Source organism: Eurypyga helias, unplaced genomic scaffold (assembly GCF_000690775.1).
Source record: "Eurypyga helias isolate BGI_N326 unplaced genomic scaffold, ASM69077v1 scaffold5299, whole genome shotgun sequence".
Classification (NCBI taxonomy): domain Eukaryota; kingdom Metazoa; phylum Chordata; class Aves; order Eurypygiformes; family Eurypygidae; genus Eurypyga; species Eurypyga helias.
This window is the reverse complement of record NW_010270037.1, coordinates 2,238-21,029: the sequence shown is the minus strand read 5'-3', so window position 1 is coordinate 21,029 and position 18,792 is coordinate 2,238. Positions and strand designations below refer to the sequence as shown.

The 18,792-nt window shown below is 38.8% G+C and overlaps 1 protein-coding gene across 1 annotated transcript; it reads left to right on the top strand.

The window, feature by feature from the left end:
* Positions 1-2,614: 2,614 nt before the first annotated feature.
* Positions 2,615-16,304, top strand: LOC104514562 (UDP-glucuronic acid decarboxylase 1-like; the record flags this gene model as incomplete). The annotated part of the gene is made up of 5 exons (XM_010158287.1): positions 2,615-2,642; positions 5,435-5,483; positions 6,858-6,901; positions 11,302-11,362; positions 16,124-16,304. Coding segments are annotated over 5 exons (363 nt in total), but the record flags the coding sequence as incomplete, so codon positions are not given.
* Positions 16,305-18,792: the final 2,488 nt, after the last annotated feature.

The window sequence follows — 18,792 nt, the reverse complement described above, 5'->3', positions numbered from 1 at the left end:
GCTGTGTAAGAGTGTTATGTAAATGATTGTGATGTGCATTTAGAAAAATGCCAACAAAATTCCTTTATAGTATAAAACCTTACCTCTGATCCCTTCAACCTTGACGTAAGCTGTATGTGAACTTGCAGTAGGTAAAGAGATCCTCCTTGGAATTGTGCAGCCGTCTGTGAGGGCAGTGTGTTCAAGCGAGTCCAGTATTTCTGCGTGTGAGAGAGATGTCAGGGTTCTTCAAATGCCTCCATATGGTATTTCCTATGTGGTTCACTTCACAGTTTAGCTCTGTTTTTGCAGTGGTACGAAAACATACTTTCTAGAAGTTCAGTGGAAGATCATTTACTCCTACAGAACTGGGATATCAAGCGCAGTGTTTCTGGAAGTATGTGAATGCATCTTCGAACTCCCCTTCCCTGCTGTGGACACTGAGCACGCACAGTTAACATAGTTTCTTTAGGAAGCCAGTTTCTCGTATGCAGTGTAGCTGCACTGTCAGGGTGGTACATGGTGGTATTTGTGGTGCAGCTGGTGGCTCAATTTTTTTCATCAATTCCAGCTTCACCAGCTAAGCGCAGATGTTTCCTGCCACTGTGTAAACAATACGTTACGGTTATTTGTATGGGTTTCTGTAGCCCAGAAAAATAACTGATTGTAAGTACAGCTGAGTAGCGTATAACTTGAAAATTGGGTATCTGTGGCTGACAGATGGTCATCATTCACTGCAGGAAAAAGAAGTTTTTCCATTAATGTGGTCATAAATAATTCTGAAATGCTAGCCAGAGGATAGATAACTTGAATTCAACTTGATGCTCAACACTGTATCCCTTTTTCCCCCAGAGAACTATCTAATTAACATAAAATCCACAACATTTTTTAAAATTCACTTGGATTTTATTGATCATCTGTTTTAATATAAAGCTTCCTTATCAGAAGACAGCAGAGGTTTTATGATACCACGGTGCCCTCCTACAGTTTGTTTGATGGTTTGTCATGGATTCATTTGAGTCACTCTTTGAATTGCTCAGCAGCACTCACTAGTTTAAAACAGTTCAGTAGTTTTGCCATCCCCTAACGGGTGGAACAGCACCTGTATTGCTGCATCATCAGGTGTGTCCTCCCTGCTCCTCTTTCCTGGGTATGTTTCCTTTCCTCCCTTGCCTGGAAGGAACCATAGCAGTTTGTTTTCTTGACACCTCATCAGCTGCTTGAGATCAATAAGTAATAATCACGGAAATGTATGTGCAAAGCCTGAATGTTCTGTGTTCTAGTCACTTAGGGGGTGTGTATGTATGTATTATGTATATATATAATGTGTGTGACCTATTTAGTCAATTTGTGATAAACATACTTAATATTGTTTTGAATTCCTTCTGATGATAATAGGAAATGGGAAAAATACTTCATTAGCTGCTGCTTGAGGCCTGAAGTGCATCTTACAAAAATTGAGGACACTTAGGAAGTTTTCTGTGTTTGTTAATACCCCACATAGGGGGCTACTCCTTAAGACCCAGTGTAATTTGGATCCTTAAAAAGCAGTTACAGAATGAATTTCTGGCAATGTTGTGGGTATATTTCCTGTGTGGTTTGTTGTTGCGGAGGCTCTTATGTAACTGTTCCGTATTAACCTTTTTTGTCTTGATGATCTAAAGTTGTCAGCTCTCTAGTGAAGCCTTGGTTTATGGTGCTTTTTTTTTTTTTACTTCAAACTACAGTCCATGTCCTAGTTGAAAATTAAAAGGAAATTCAGTGTTCTGATAGTCTTCGTGTAATCAAACTCTGAACAGTTTCAGAAGAAATTTCTTTTTCTAGTAGGAAATAAATTGGGCAGAGGATTCTTTTTGTGAACACAGAGACAGCTGCTACGTTTGCTGTGCTATTTTATACTGTGGTTTGTCTTCCTTAAAACTTTTTTCCATACAAAGAGTAATAAATGATCTTTGTTTGCTTAGTGAGGCATTTGGTTACATTGCTTAGGTACCTTTTGTGTGTGCATCACTATATATATTTATATATATGTTTAGATAATTCACATGTGCACAATCACTTGCTACCTTTAATGCAGGACTGTTGTGGCACCTCTTTTGGCTGGTTCAGCTCTTGTCTTTAGTGGCCAGTCTCTTTACTCTGATCAGTCTGCAGTTTCCAGTGGTTCAGGTCTATAGGACTCCTTTCTTGCTCTTGCCATTTTTTAATATCCCTTATAAACAACTCCAGAGGTCTGGTTTCCAGTTTAATCTGTGTATGGTGTCGTTATAGTTCAGCAAATTCTAGTATGTTTTATTTATGTAATATAGAGTGGAGATGATGATCAAATAAACTTATCTGCTGATTTACTGTTCAGATAAATCCAGGTATGCACTGGAATAGGCTAGTCTATTTTTATTGAATTGCTGTATTTTCCTATTTCTTTATAGTTTATGTAATTTCATCAGAATTCCTCCCATACTCTTTAACTGTGTTCTGGTCACTTGGTGTCTATATATATCGTATATGTAACTTTAGATAATTTGTGATTAACGTGCTTCGTATTGCTTTGAATTCCTTCTGATGATAATAGGAAAAAATGACCTCATCTACTGTTAAATGACACTGTAATGTTCTCTCTTTTCTTGTTTTCCAGCTGTATGGGGAAACTTTGTCAATATGAGGTAATGTATATAATTTTTTAATTGAATATCCTTACCTGAAATAAAATTATCTTTCATATCACTGTATCACTGTATATCAAATAGGGTGAAAACAGAACAGCAGCTCATGCTGTTGTTTGGATAGTTGCTAAGCAGCTGATACCATTTTTTAAGTACAAGGTGTTCAGACTCAGAAAAGGGTTTTATGTCTGATGCAAATCTCCCTCAGGATCTTACTCTCACTTCAGCTTCTGCCTTCCTTTACACAAATTTATCTTCTGATTTGGGAGTTGTTTTTTAGAAAAGTTGGTTGGCATAGCTGGGAATATAGGCTGGGATTCTGCTTTTTTCCTCAGCATAGATCTGACCATACCTCAGTGATCATACAGGCTTAAACATTAAAGAGCAACATATCCTCCACTGCTTGCTATAATTATATTTCTGTACCTAGAATTAGAAATGTGGGTTTCTTGATTTTTTTTTTTCCCCTCCATGGTTAATTGTGAGAGAATCTGGTGGTTTAACTACTGAAAAGCAAAAAGAAATCCTACAGATTCTAAGGCCAGAATTTTTTCCCTCAGAAGTAGGAAGGCGTAGCACATGTGTGCAAAACACAGATTTTCATGGCATTTTTACTTGCATGTGAGTGTGTGTCCTCTGGGAAAAGTCACCAAGAAGACACCACTGAAAAAGATGGTGAAGAGAATATGGGGACAGTCTCTTCCCTACAACGAAGACTTTGTGCATAGAGGACAAAATATTTCACCATGCTGTTTTGTTAGTAAAGAGTTTTGGTACTCTGTGGCCATGCTTAGCAGCACAGAGCGAAGAAAGTTTGAGACAGAGTAAGAAAATTAATGAATTATGTGTGGGCTCTTATTCACCCAGGACATCTTACCCTGGGCTCTGTTCCTGTCCCAAGCTGTCCACTTCTTTTGGAGTTTCCCACCCTTGCTACAGAGGGTTCAGCTGTTAGGCAAACAGCTGCTGAGCTGCTGCCACTTGCAGATGGAGATATCATTTAGATTACCATGTTATCGTGACCAGCAAACTGTGGCAGCTCAGCAGCTGTTACATGAGCGGCTGACCATTTCCCAAGGAAGGATAACAACCTCGGAGAGGGGTTTGAGGAGGGCAGGTGGGTGTGGGAACCTGTGTCTCATTCCTGATAAGCTGTCCATACAAATTCTACCATTAGCTGCATCTGACTGATTTGATGTGTCCATTATAGAGCTATTCAGGGGAAAAACTTCATTTCTGAAGGTCTGACATTGGTCCTCAGCCAAGAAGATTGTCTTTGTTAGGAGGAAGAACTTATTAAAAACTAAACTGCAGAGTGGCAGTCTTTAAGTTCCCAGATTTGTGAATAAACAATAGTAGGAACCATTTTTGAGGGGACCTTTTTTTATATTTTGAGATTTTTTTTGCATTTTCCCTGCTTATCTAGCAGAGAGGAAAGGCTATGTATTCCACTGATTGTTTGCGTAGCTTTCTGTAGGTTTTTGTTAAAGCATTTGAAAATTTCACAACAATTGCTTAATATTGCTTCATTGTAGTAAATTCATACTACGTTAACTGGAGGGATTTATTTGCCACTATTACGAGAAATTACAATTTGTTTTGAAAAGATGGTTCAGGGTCTGTGTGTCTTAGTCTGGGAATTTATTGCACTTTTTACTGATATGACAAAACAGATCTGGTCAATAAGATTTTTACCCCAGTAATAGTCTGAACTGATTTTTTTTAGTAAGAGAGTTTTACAGAGGGACATGAAGGGGATCATTGCTCTAACTTCTAACAGTGTGGCATATGTATATCTGCTTAACAAAGGGTCTTCTGTTTCCCTAGGTGTAATGACTTCAGGTCCCAAGTAAAGGAGCTCTGTCTTATTTGAAAGAACTCCATTTTATGTTGGATACCCATGAGTCCTCTAGTATGGAAAAGCTTACTACTGTAAGATAAATAATTCCCCTTTCAGAAGGTTTAATTGGAAAAAAAAGAAATATGCAGACTTAAGGAAAATCGCATAGACTAGATGCTAGAGGTAAAATTTAAAAATACATATTACACATTTCTGCAGGTTTACTTAAAAGAATAAACACAATTATTTGGAACACTTTCGATGCTAAATAGGACCACACGTTTTTTTGCAATGCACCAGCTTCTTAGACAGTTTGCACAAGTTACCTTGATGTCCTTCATTCTTTGTGTGTAAGTTTCGCTTCATGGCAAACAAGTAGCATTTGTGTGCTAAATCGGTGTTGCCCATCTCATGGTCATTAAAGTTTTGGCTTAGGCTTTTTTCCCCCTTGCTTTTGTATAAGTTCAAAGTTAAAGCTAGACACGTTTGCCCTTCTCTCTTTTTGATTAAAATTACGTTACAGTTGTGGCATATTAAGGGAAAATGTTTTCTTAGTATATTTGTAGCATACAGTTAGCAGAGACCCTCTAAAAGACACCTTAGGCATTTGCAGGGTAAAGCTACACTCAAAAACATTTCTGCTGACCCTACCTTAGTGCAGTGTTTAGACACTTTTCTACAAAGAGGTTGATTTTCTCTAAAATGAATGTCATCTTTATTGTTACTACTCTTTCCTGTGCGCTTCGTTCAGTTTCTGCCAAACTTGGTGACAAGAATAGTTGATTTCAATGGAATTGGACCATCTGTTTTCATTTGCTCTGAGTATGTCTTTGAAGTAATACTAACTTAGGATGCTTTGAAGATACTGTTTTAACAAGAAAAGCATGATGCAGGTGCAATGGAGCAACTATTGCATAGGTATGGATTATGTTTTTTCTGTTCTTGCCAACAGGTCTCTTCAAGAAAATGGGGATCAGAAGGTGGAAAGTAAAATAGAGGAGGTTAGTTTGCTAATAACTGTGGTTTGTTTTGTTTTGAGGACTCCATTTCAGTAATTTCATGTTGAAAGTGTGTATTTAGTTCTATTTCATTACTCTCCATTCCACTAAAACCATTCAGGGCATTGGATTTGTCTTGTACATACGTTTTTGAACTGTTCTTCACTATAGTGGAGTTACTAACAGATCTGTGACTCACGTTTTTATTTTTTTTTTCCCCCTAAACCTTTCTTGAAAGTAATAGCTCTACTCTGATTTGCTGCAGAGACTCTGGTAGAGTCCTCCTGAGAACTGTCTTGTTTCTGAATGAGGCATATACACAAATTCTTTGATCATTTCTGGAACTTGTTTCTGAAGTTTTAGTTATACGGTATCTTGAACCATTAGAATAAGTATTAACTGTTTCAAGAAGTATTTGCTGCTCCACAGAGCTAGATATTTAATGTATGTAAATGAAAAAAATGTATTTCCCTCTTAACATATGCAGCTTTTTTCAGTTCACAAAGTTCCTGAATTGTCTCGCTCCAACCAGCAATATTTGTACCAAATTAATTAATGGTGGTTGGCGATGTGTTGCTATATAGTACCATTTCAAATAATAAACCCCTGATAGCTTTGAACTTAGGTATGGTCCTAGATGGTAAATTTTGTGACAAGGTTTTAGTAAACTTAAAAAGAAGAGTTTGGGGGCCTGTTGAAATTTGGGTGCTGTGATAGAGAGTATGAAACAGATGCTGACAGTGATTCTCTCTTGCAATGTGGTTAAAATGCATACAGCAGTCTTGATAGGTGAACTGTGTTTTCTAACAAATTTCCTTTTAGTATTTTTTTTTAATAGCCTAGATATAATCTCAAATCACGATGTAAAACATATCTTAGATTTTTAAACATGGTGCTTCTTCACATTCATGTACCATGTTCTCAGAGAATTTATCACCTTTGCACTGGAGCTAATGCCTCTCTGTACTATTTAAGTATGTGTATCTGCTGTCCATTTAAATAGGTGAGGTTTTACTGACTGTTGTATTGTGCTGTCGCTCGATAGAGATTGCCTTTGACAACCTTGTGACTTCACGTTACCAAATAGGAAGCAGAACATTGGATGTTCTTATCAACAGGGCTGTGGTACTCATAGCCTTGAGGTGTTTTGTTTTCAGTGGTCAGCTAAGGGATTTCACACTGTGCTAGGTGATCTGATTTTTGGTGGAAAAAGTTCAAGAATGCTTTAAGTTGCAAGTTTTTTGGAGTGTCTTCAGTGAAGCTCTTTGTAGAAGACTTTGCCATGATTTTTGCCCTAAAGTAACTTCCTTGTTACATGTTTTGTGATACGAATCTTGTTCTAATCTTCAAAGACTAAATACTATTTCTTTGTTTTAGGCTGTTGCACCTCTGAGGGAGAAAATCAAAGATCTAGAAAAAAGGTATGTCTTTTTTGCTATATTTGGGATGCAACGAAAAAGCACAGTTCTGTTCTGCAGTGGTCAGTTCTGTATTTGTAGGCTTGAGATAAATGTTTTGCTTATACCCTCAGTACCTTTTGGATTTTTGTCATATCTAAGTGAGGATGGGGCCCTGAATGCTAAAGACATTCATGCTTAAGGTATTCAGGTTGATTAATCCCTGCTAAAGTAAACTGGGAGTGCTGGATTTTTGTAAAGTTCAAATCCTGTGGAGGAATTTGCTGGTTTGAGTCCAGCTGGTGAACAGATTACCATGGTTTAGTAAGTCCAACCCAGGTGTGTGCTAAAACGTATTGGTTTCTACTTTAGGAGATGGGAGATGTGTTGTACCTCACATTTCCCACACTTGTGGTCAGTTACCGTGGTTCAGCTAATGTACAGGGACTTGTGAGTCTTAGTCTCTGCATGTGCCTTGGCTGAGCCCGACTGACTCACTTCTCTCAGGCTTTGTAGGGGAAGGTGATACCTGGGATTAAACTGGATGATGCGAGTGAGGAAAAGCAGACAAGCTTTTTGGTGAGCTGAGTATGTGCTGTGGTTCCACAAGCATCTTAAATTGACATAGCTGTTAAAAAGTCCAAGCCTGGTCCTTTCTCCCAGGCTTCTTGTGCCCATCCTGCAACATGGTTTCCTCATTCCTGTGCCAGCAGAAGCACTTGGGTGTGGATAGTAAGCAGAGTGGGGTGCCAGGCTTTTCAGTCTCTCTTTGCAAAGGACTCCCTCACTTCCAAGCCTGGCTGCCTTTCTGCCAGATCAGTTTATCCCATCCTAGTGACCTGATAGACAGATGCTCTACATGACAAAGTAAGGTCTGGAATAGGGGCAGGAATTGGCAGCTCTGGGAGTGACATGGCTGCTTTTGACAGTGATACTGTTTCACAGGTGACGCTGTTGGTGTCCCAGGCAAACAGCTAGCTGAGAACACTGCATTACTAAGGGCTAAGTCTGGGCTTAGCCAAGCAGTACCAGTAAGCCTGGGTGGTTGTGTATGGTACACTGGTGGTTGCGTGCTGTTCCTCTGCAGAGGGGGGCAGAATCACATTGCCCTTGGCCAGAGGTATGCTCGACGCTGGCAGTACTTTGGGTGTTTTGCCTTGACAGTGGGCAGTTGCTCCTCCTTCTCCTTCCTCCTCCTCCCACCCACCCCGTGCTGGAAAAAAAAAAAAGAGAGAAATAAAAATAGTTGTCAGCTCTGGTTTTTTACAACTGATCTGAAAGATTCAATGGCCTGCCACATGCAATTTATTTCATTGAGAATAATGATTTGATTGCTCATCTCTTAATGTAAACGTGAACTTAAGGGGTTGAACTAGGTGATGTATTGGCAACATGAAACAAATTGCAGGCTGCATCACCTGTAGCAGTTACATGTGATATGGTCATACTAGTTATGATGGTCAAATTATAAAGATTTTATGTTCAGATAAAATTTTTGATGTTCTGCCTCTGTTCAATCAACTTATTTAGTATTTATTGATAGCCCAGTATATCTTCAGCTTCAGTAGGCATTTCCTTCTGCCATTCACAGCGGACCTCTGTGGGAAGATATCCTGATTGGCTCTTTTTTTATAATTATTATATTTTTCAAAATGAGCAAGGAGTCATTGAGGAGAATCAGTAAGTTAAAACTTCTCCCAGGAGCCATCTAAATATTCTTTTCTTTTGGAGTAGTGTTTGCGGTGTATTGATGAGTCTTGTTTCAAATGCCTAGCAATGAGGAAAAAGAATCAAAATATTTATTTTTCCCCTCTCTATGAGCCAATCTGGAACTTATACTTTGACAAAAAGTGGGCTTATGGGCTCTTCTAGCCCATATCAAAATTTGGACTTTTATTTTTGTTGGGTTTACAAATTGTGTAGCCATTTACCTCTACTAGTTCAACTACATGTGGGTTGTTGCAATTAATTTTTTTTAATTTTATATCTGTATAAAGTGACAGTAAATACTCACTGGCAGATACCAGGAGACTGATCCTGCTTGCAAAACTTATTCTCTAGCGTCAATGTTTTTTTTACCTCATAAGCTGATAAAACCTGAAAGCAAGCCACTGTCATGCTTTTGGGAAGCAGGAAAGACTAGAATTCCGTAATGCTAGTCTCATGACAAGAGATTGTTTAACTGAAGCGAAAGTTGGAAAGGTTTTATTCATAATTTGCACAGCACATGCATTGCTGTGTAGTCATCAAAACAAGTATTAGGTCAAGATAAACTCAGTACTGTTGCCAAAAGATGAAAATTCAGCTGGATCAGTTCCAAACTCCTACCCACTGCCTCTTAGCTGGTACGGGTGTAATGGAAGGAGCAAAAAATGACTGGGAGGTCCCTTTCACAGAAGCATTATTCCATGCTGGATTAATGTGACCTTAAAATGGTGGTCTTAAAGATAGGTGGAGGAGACTGACTTTTACCTTGCATAAAGTTAACTGGCTCTTCACTTTATATCCCTGTTGTTACTTGTGGATTTGCGTTTCTCTCATGGGAAGGCTGTGTTTTACACATCTGCATTCTACTTAAGCACTGCTTTTTCTCATTGTTTTTTAGCTCAAATCAAAGAAAAGGGGGTTCTGTTAGTGACCCATGTGGTGATGTAAGGCAGGGGTACGTAGTTCAGTCTTCCTGAAGTAACATGGGAAAATTCTGCTGCCATATTTCTTTCCCCTATCCAAGAAACTGAAAACAGCTTTTACTTTGGGATGAAAAGTTGACAGCAGTACAGAAGCATCTGTGCTTTGCCTCTGAAGAATTTCTCTTGAGCCAGTGCTGCAGGTTAGAAGCAGAGGAGATGCTTCAGGATCAGAGGTGTAGGGTCAGTTCAGTCAGAGTCTATTCGTGAGTAGATTAAAATGTAGTATCAGTGTGAAGTCTTGGCATATGTCTGTATCCTGCACAGTACATCCAATTGCACCTCTAGCATGTGGACTTACTGCAGAAGAGTAACTGTAGTTTGATTTCTGTCCAGTGTCACACTGATATTTAGTTAAGAAAAAAATGAGCTATTAAAATATTGCTATAACTACAATATTAATGACTGAAATAATTGAAAAAAATAATTCAAACCTTCTTTCACACCTTTCTTTGGAGGAGTTTGTTGTTGCTTGCCAGTGGTAGAGAAAGAAGTGATACAATTCCATGTCTGTTAAAACATCATGGGTTCTGAGCATTAATCTTAAGCTTGAGGGAGCACTTAAGTTTCATGTCATGTAATTTTATTTTAGGATGGTTTAGTTTTGATTAAGTACCTGGTAAGGATGTTCAGAGGACTGGAGCAGCTCTCCTGTGGGGACAGGCTGAGAGAGTTGGGCTTGTTCAGCCCAGAGAAGAGAAGGCTCCGGGGAGACCTTATAGCACCTTCCAGTACCTGAAGGGGCCTATAAGGAGGCTGGGGGGGACTTTTTAAAAGAGCCAGGACAAGGGGTAATGGGTTTAAACTGCAAGAGGGTAGATTTAGATTGTATCAGGAAAAAATCCTTCCCAGAGGGGGTGGTGAGGCACTGGAACAGGTTGCCCAGAGAAGCTGTGGATGCCCCATCCCTGGAAGTGTTCAAGGCCAGGCTGGATGAGGCTTTGAGCAACCTGACCTAGTGGAAGGTGCCCCTGCCCATGGCAGGGGGGTTGGAACTAGGTGGTCTTTAAGGTCCCTTCCAGCCCAAACCAGTCTGTGATTCAGAGGAGGTACCAAAAAAAAAAAAAAAAAAAATCAAAGTAGCTTGAAGATCATCAAAACAATGGCAGTCTAGCTATTTCTGCAAAGAAAATGAGGATTGACTTTCTTACTGAATTGGTAAAAATTGTTGAAGTATCTTAAAAGAAGTTTCTTGTCATCCTGATTGTAAACTTTACATTGATTACTGTGAAACTTCAAGGAAAATGAAAACTTTATAGTGTAAACTTTACATTGAAGCTTTAAGGAGAAATGTTTGACATCAGTGTGGTAAGTCAAAACAACTTGCTTTCTTTACCAGAACTTTTAAGAAGGTTATTTGCTTTTTAAAACTTAAGAAAAAAGTCCAATTACTGCTTGTGTTTTATTGTTTTATTCTCTTGTGATGCCATCCTTGGCACCAGTTCTGCTCTCAAAAGGTGCAAGTCAAGTGACTCATTCTAGAAAATCAGTTAAGCAGAAATGTTAAAAGCACTTTTGCAGATCAATTTTGATATTTCTCGCAGCGCTTTTACAAAGCATAGGCATTTTCTTATGTTGGCCCACATCCTTCTTTAGAAAAAAGGACTAAACATACCCGTGGTGGAACTTTAGGAATAGGACGTTGTCAGAGTATTTCAAAGCCAGATATCTGAAAGAAGAAGCAAGGATCAAACTTACCTAATTTTTTTTTTTTCTTTGTTTTGAAATGTTCTGTAGTTTCACTCAGAAGTATCCACCGGTGAAATTTTTGTCAGAAAAGGATCGTAAAAGAATCCTGGTAAGTTGATATTTACTCATGGCTTGGTTCTTTGGGGGGAAAAAAAAAATAATCTGTGGAATGTAATCATTCTTGCATTATTAATTAAAGACATGAGCAGGAATAAAGTGAATAACCTTGTGTGTTGTATGTACTGCACAGGGCTTAGAGTAGCGCTTCACTTACTCTGTGGTGTTGTTCTCAAACAGCATACGGATAATACACTTGGGTTGTGGTTTGGAGGTTTGACATGCCAATTAAGCTACTGTTTTTTGCTTGTAACATCTCGGGACTGCATTGCCAAAGGGTCTTTCATCTCGTGCTCCCAGATGGCTTAAACTTGCAGAGACTGGAAAACTTTAGGCACGTCTTGACAGAAAGTTTGTGTGACTGAATCAGACAACATTAGTCACAAGGCTAGAAAAGTGGTTGTTCTGCAGCCCTGTTAAGAAGGACCAATTAATTAGACTGAATGTTCATCTTTCTGTTAAACTTCTATGTTGTTTCTGATATTTTGAAGCATCACAGGTGTCTTAGCGTGGAAGAGGAAGGCAGGTTAAGTCAGGGCAAGTAGTCCAAGGCATTCTTAAACTCAGCACACTGCTGCAACAGCAGCTCTCCAGTTTTAGCTACAAACACTTTTGAAGTTAGCTGTGTCCTAATTTTTTTCTTGTTTCTGTCTGTCCTGGGGTAAAAAATTGTCACTACATTTTGAAGAGGCAGAGAAAGTATAGCTGTTAGATGTGTATAGCTATAGATGTGTAAACACTGATGTATGAATTTCTGCCTCTGCAGCAGAGAGCAGTGTCTGGGACAAATCCCTGCTAAAGTGCTTAACTTACCTGATGTTCTCCTTTCCTTTAATTCTTCAAAATTTTGAACGAAAACATAGAAAACATGCAATTAAAAACGAATTTTCTTTTTACTGCTTTATTAGACAGTAGTCTTCACAGATACTGCAAAACTTCATGAAGTATGTTACCAGTTTAGTTCTTCGGTGTTACTCTGTCATTCTTAGGGCAGTCTGAAGGACATAGACCTGTGGGCTCCCTATTCCTTTGTTGAATGTAGAAGGTACACTGAGGAAAACATCAGAGAGGCACTTAATTCTGATAATTCCTAAATTGTGCGCTCGTGTGTCTGAGTGTAATAAAGTTACCTTAATGCCATGGGTTTTTTTTGTGTAAGCAAGAGGGTATATTCAAGCAAAGTATCCTTGCAAGCTGTAACTAAGCTATGGAGCCTTAATATTGACTTTTAAACTTTGCCTCTTAAAGATACTGGATATTTTGAAGTCTGTTGTTTCAGCAGTGGTGGTAACGGATGATTTTGTAGAGCTTAAGTGGCTAAAGAGAAAGCTGGCCAAAAGGCTCAATGAGTTGTTCAGTTGTTTCTTCTCTGTTGTGGCTGGGGACTAAGTCCAGTGGGAACCCACATGGGCTTTCAGAAGCCTCCTGCCCATGCGGGCAGTTGCGTTCTCTTAGAAAGTCACTGTCATAATCCTACAGGAAAAATGTTCTTTTGAGCAGCTCAAGTCAGCTTATTGAGGACTTGTGTAGACCTTGCATGACTTGGAAGTTTCAGAGGGGTAAACGCAAGAATCAGCAAGTCAAGTGAACTTTGGTAGATGATTTGCTTCGTATTTTGTCAATACTGCATCTTTTCCTGGAATCCATTCTAAATTACAATTTTTCTCGGAATGCAGTATCCACAGTAGTGACCTGATCAGACAAGGGTGGTGGGTTACACTGCATATGTTTCCAGATGATTGCTAGTAGGGGTGGTATTTCAGCTGAGACTACTCTGGCACTTTCTTATGATTGCTAGTAGGGGTGGTATTTCGGCTGAGACTACTCTGGCACTCAGAAGCACTCAAGTCTTCATCCTGTTGGGCATGATTTATCTACTTGCTCATTTCTCTGAAGTAAATAGGCCACAGGCTTTTGTTTGCAAGAGAAGGAATTCTGTTAATATTATGCATGGTAATGTTGACATCAGTTCAGTCTGTTGTGTGAGTTTTTTCTGAATTGAATGTGGTAGACCAATTAAAGCGTTAAAAATTCCGTGTGGGACAGTAGATGTTTTGAGTCTGACTGCAGGCAGCAGCAATGAACCCGTCTAGCAAATACACAAACTTTTAAGTGCCTCTACTGGAGGAAATTATCAGCATCTACCAGAAGGCACAAATATTGCTGAACTTACCAAGCATATTGGCACTACTAGGTAATTAAATATTTTTATTAACGATGTCTCATTAAAGAATGCCTGTTTAAGCCCCAGGTGCTTTAATTATGATATGGAAATGATACAAATACCGTATATGATTTTGTAGATTAATGTCATCGTTATTTGCAGGAAGCCGTATTTAGAAATTAAGTATATTGGCCTTGCTTTTATGAGTGATTACAGGAAAGTTATACAGAGAGCTTCAGTGATAAATCATCTTTATTTTTTTTAATATAGCCTCAAATAATGATAAAATTAATTATACAGTTGTTTACTTTTCCAGGGGAAATTCAGCTCCTTTTCCAAGTAGTTCTTTATCTAATATCTATGGAAGTGATATGTTAATAACACTAAAACAGATTTATTGTAAAAACTGCTTACAGATTTAAAGTAATTTGGAACTTCTTTCCAGACAAAATTGGTTTGTGCTGTCTTTTTTTCGCTTGCATGTAGCATAGAAGAGTGCTGTAAGGAGGACTTGGTTTGTTTTATATGTCTGTTTTCCAAAAGGGAGATGGGGAAGAAGACACCTTCTTTTACTGCACCAAACACATACTGCAAGTGTCAAGTTTGTCTTCTCTGGAATCCTTGAAATAGAAGTAGCAGCAGGGGATTTCCTTGGGCCTCAGCTGAATGAATAGGTTAAAGGTCATCTAGAAGAAACTTTTGCCCAGGTCACCACAATAAGGCAAAATCCTTGAAACATTCAGCAAGGCTGCAGCTCGCTTCCAATGCAGGATAAGCTTATGGCAGCAGGTTTTCCATGCATATTATTTTTGGTGGTGGCACCTGGCAGAGGGCTGTTCTCCCTCAGTTACTACCCTTCTTTCCTTGTTTACAGCGTTCTGTCAGATAACACGTTCTTCCCTCCTGTGTGCTCCAGGATAGTGGGAGCCCTGATATTATTTCTGTTTGTTTTTTGGGTTTTTTGTTTGTTTTGTTTGTTTGGGGTTTTTTTAAAGAAGAATTCTCCTAAATCCTCTCTGTCCTTCAGGTTTGTCAAGGAACTGAATTGCATATTGAACCTGCTGCAATATCTGCAGCCCTGATAAATCTAAAAAATACTAGGTAGACAAAGGAAAACATTCTTTTATTAATTGATAAATGTCTTTGACACACTGATTGCCCTGAAGTTTTGAGAAAAACAAGTGTGAGAATACAAGAAGTGGACATTCAAGTTTTTACAGAATGTAACAGAAGTAATTATCTTTTTTTCCTTTTCAGTTTTTGATAGCTTTCTATTTGCCTTTGTGTCTTTCCTGTTTTTAAACAAAAAAAAAAAATCTGCTAATCTGTTTTTTTCAGTAGTAGTTGAGGACAGAGCGGGCAGGATAGATGTTAAGGCTTTGACTAGCACAAAGGGAAAGAACTTCAAGCATCTATTGCATCCTTCTCCATTCACCACTTTGACGTTGTAGCACGTCATCCGTTCATTAGATTCCTGCTTGACAGTTTCACTATGTCCTTTTGTTTGGTTAGTTGTCACTGCAGCTGAAGGATGGAGATCAACAGCTGAATCACTTTCAGAATGTGAATTTGATCATGCAGTGATGTAGTATAGCTGATGCCACACGGGGCTTTTACAAGTCCCGTCATTCTTTGAGAGTGGTGATCTGTCATGTCTTTGTGTGTTCCTGAAAACAGCTTATGAAGTGCAGAGGAAATAATTGCTTCCATAGGTATGTCTGTCTGCATGTGTCACACAGCTTGCAGTTCTACCACTTACTGTGTCAACTGCTTCAGTACTGAATTAGCGATTTGTTTTTGTTTACTGTTAAAGACTGAGGTGCAGGAAGAGGAAAAATAAAGCACTTCCTTGTTTGTACATCTCCAATGGCACAAGAGTAAAAGCTTTTAAATATTTTCTTTCTTCTTTGCAGTAAAACATCATAAAGTTCCAAGACAGGCAAATGCTGGATGTCGGAGCTAATGTTACAAGAAGCTGAAAACTTATGATAGGATGTGGGCTATAGATGCATTAAAACACAAAAGTAATTATCTTGGGTTTAGCAGATATTTCAAATGAGAGCTCTTCAAAGACTTGCTTTCATCTAAGAATATGCTTCCTTCCTTCTCCGAAGGGTGAAAGAGTTTGTACTTACTTAGAACAGCTAACGTGTCGTCCATTTAAACCAGACAACAGCTGGATTTGACATTTCTGATATTATAGATCTTCCAGAAAAATAACCTGGCATTCTGCCATCTCTTTTCTGAGAAATGAGAATTACAGAGAATTTTCCTCTTATCTTTTTGGATCTTTTTAGGCTTTTCTGTCTCATAAAAAGGCACAATCCAATTTGAAGGAAAAAACAAGCGTAATCTGAAAAAGAGGTTTTGTTGATGTGAATGGTTAGTGATGAAATGTGTCAAGCATCTCCCTTAAAATTTAAAATGCTGTAAATATTGGATAAAAAGATTTAAGCATGGAAATGGAGTTGTTTCCCCTGGGGTAAGCAAAGACCTGAAAGCTACTGTTCTTCTGTCTTCATGTTTGTAGACTTTGTCTGGTGTTTCTGTAAAAAGAAAAAGAAATTTATACCAACTGTCCTAACGCAGATAACTGGAGGAGCAGGGTTTGTGGGTTCTCATCTTACTGACAAACTAATGATGGATGGCCATGAGGTTACAGTTGTGGACAACTTCTTTACGGGCAGGAAAAGAAATGTGGAGCACTGGATTGGTCATGAGAACTTCGAACTGATAAATCACGATGTCGTTGAGCCCCTGTACATTGAAGGTGAGTAGACTGTACTTTGTGATCTGCGCTTGGTTGTGCTTTCCCCTCCTAAGTATGTGTGTCTGTAAATAAATGGAATTTATGCACAGTTTGGGATTAGTCTAATAACTGTATGCTTTGTTTATTATTAGCCTAATTTTCTGAATAGTGTGGAGTGAGAGGTTCAGAGCACCGTTGTCTTAGAAATTAGTTCTTCCTTTCTGAGTGGACAGGAGGAAGGAAATCTTAACTTCCTCACATGACTGACTTTGTGAGAAGGCGAGATGACAGTGGGTCAGTCTGTTGGCTCCACCTGTTGTCTTACGTCCCTGTGTGCCTGTAGAGGCTTACTGTGCACGCAGTCTGTGGTTCTAGGTATGTCATGAACTGAGAATTTTAATTCAGGGCTGCGGCTAGGCGGCGTACATCCTGCAACTGTATGTGGTCAGTTGAGAGGAGAATAAGCTCTTTCAGAGGGCAAGGCAGCTCACTCGCCTTACTTCCCTTACGTGCCTGCTGTGGAGAACATTGCTCCTACTTTAGGTACAAGCGTTCCATTGCCTCTAGAATAGGAAAATGGAAGCACTGAATTTCCCAAGTTTTCAACCAACCAACTGAAAAAGAACCCACCTAAAGCAGAAACAAAAAACCCTTCTGCTTTGAAGAAGTGGAGGTAACTGAACATCTGAAGTATGATAAACCTCAAACTATTACACCAAATTGTAAGACAGCAACTCAAATTACACTGCAGTTCTGGTGGATTTGATCCATGCCTTTAAAAGTTTGTAGCAATGTCATAGTTTCATTTTTTTAATATAAAAATGAACCTGAGATTGTATTTTTGCTGAATTCTCATGGATGGAATTTCACAGGGCAAATCTGTAGCAATTGCATCTCTAGTACTATTGCTTGTAATGAATTCCTGACAACGCCACTGAAACCGTCCTGCTAACACATGCTCCTTCTCTGCTCTGAAAATGCACTGGTTCAGTTACTGCCTGTTATTTTACTTCATACTTCTGCTTCCACTGACAGGATAATGGGACTAGGGTCTTATTAATTGACTCCAGGTGCTGGTAGCTTGTACCTCAGCCAGTTCAGTTTGTCAGCTTTCCTAATCTTTCCCCTGGGTTACCTTCTTCCTGACTCATTACACTTTAGGCCACCTCAGAGAATTATCATCATTACTAGTACTGTTGCCCAGCTACCAGGAGCTAATGAATGGGAATTCTGAGGTCCTTCAGCTGCATCTCCCGTGTTCTATGTTAATTAAGTCACCAGTTCTCCATTTTGTACTGACAACAAATTGTAGCATGTTATTCAGTGGGTAGTTTGTTGAATGTCTTCTCATCCTCCAACAGCGTAAATTAAAGCTGGCACAGCTAAATGTTAGAATAAAATTAATGTTGATATGCTGTTACAGGAACATGATAAAATTTCATTTCAGTGCACAGGTTATATTCCAACATAGGGGAGGGGAGGAGATGAGGCAGTGAGAAATAGTTACTGTAACAGATAAACAAGTTGGTGTATGGATCAATACTTCTTTTCTTAGTCCCAGTTTCTACTTTTCACTTGTACATAGAAATGGGAATGACTATATGACAATAGAAGGTTCACTTCTAAAGGATTCCTATTTATTTGCTGTTCTGTTTAAACAAGGTCATGTAAGGATGTTTGGCACTGAAATTCCAGAGAGAGTAATCAGTACTTTATTTCTGATGAAGACTTTCTTTCTGATCTAGAAAGAACAATGTTTGCACTTCTGATATGGAGAGTGAGTTTAGTCTCAAGATGCATCGCTTTCAGTCAGTCTCTTGAGGTACAGCTTTTGGGTTTTTGTGTGTAGGCATCACTGTGAAGTTAAAATCTGCCTTCTCTGAGTCATTATCTTTGATCCATGACATGAAATGGCACTCAGCATTCTTGGATCCTCATCTGGATTGGCCGGAAACAGTCATAAATTGCCTCAACACACGTTCTATTTCTCAGCCTCCAGTTAACTGTAGGGCTGAATGACTTTCTCCTCATCCACTGGGATTTCTTTGCTTTAGTATTGGGAAAAGATATCGGTAGAAAACTCACAAGAACACAAGTTTCACTTAGGCTTTTTCATGCAGAAAAGGAAAGACCCTGAATTTTTTTAATGGAATGAAAGTAGTTTAGGAATATTGAAAGACAGAAAAAGTCTCAAATTTTCCAAACTTTGCATAACTTTTTTTTTAACTGTAGTTAAGTTCTGTGTTTTTAAAGATTGGGATTTTAAAAGATGCTTTCTGTCTAACCCTTATGTTGAGTTTTAATCCACTAATGAATGGAGGTTTTTTGGTAGAGGTAGACAGTTTTCTGAAGGGTGGTATATAAAGGACAGAATCTCTTATTACTCATTTCTGTATTATTGGCAAAAAACAAGTATACAAATCCACCTTTGCTTATTTTCTGCCTCTCATTCTCTACATTGTTGAAGATGACAAGCACCTTAAGATGGCTACTTGAGAGCAGTGTGGCT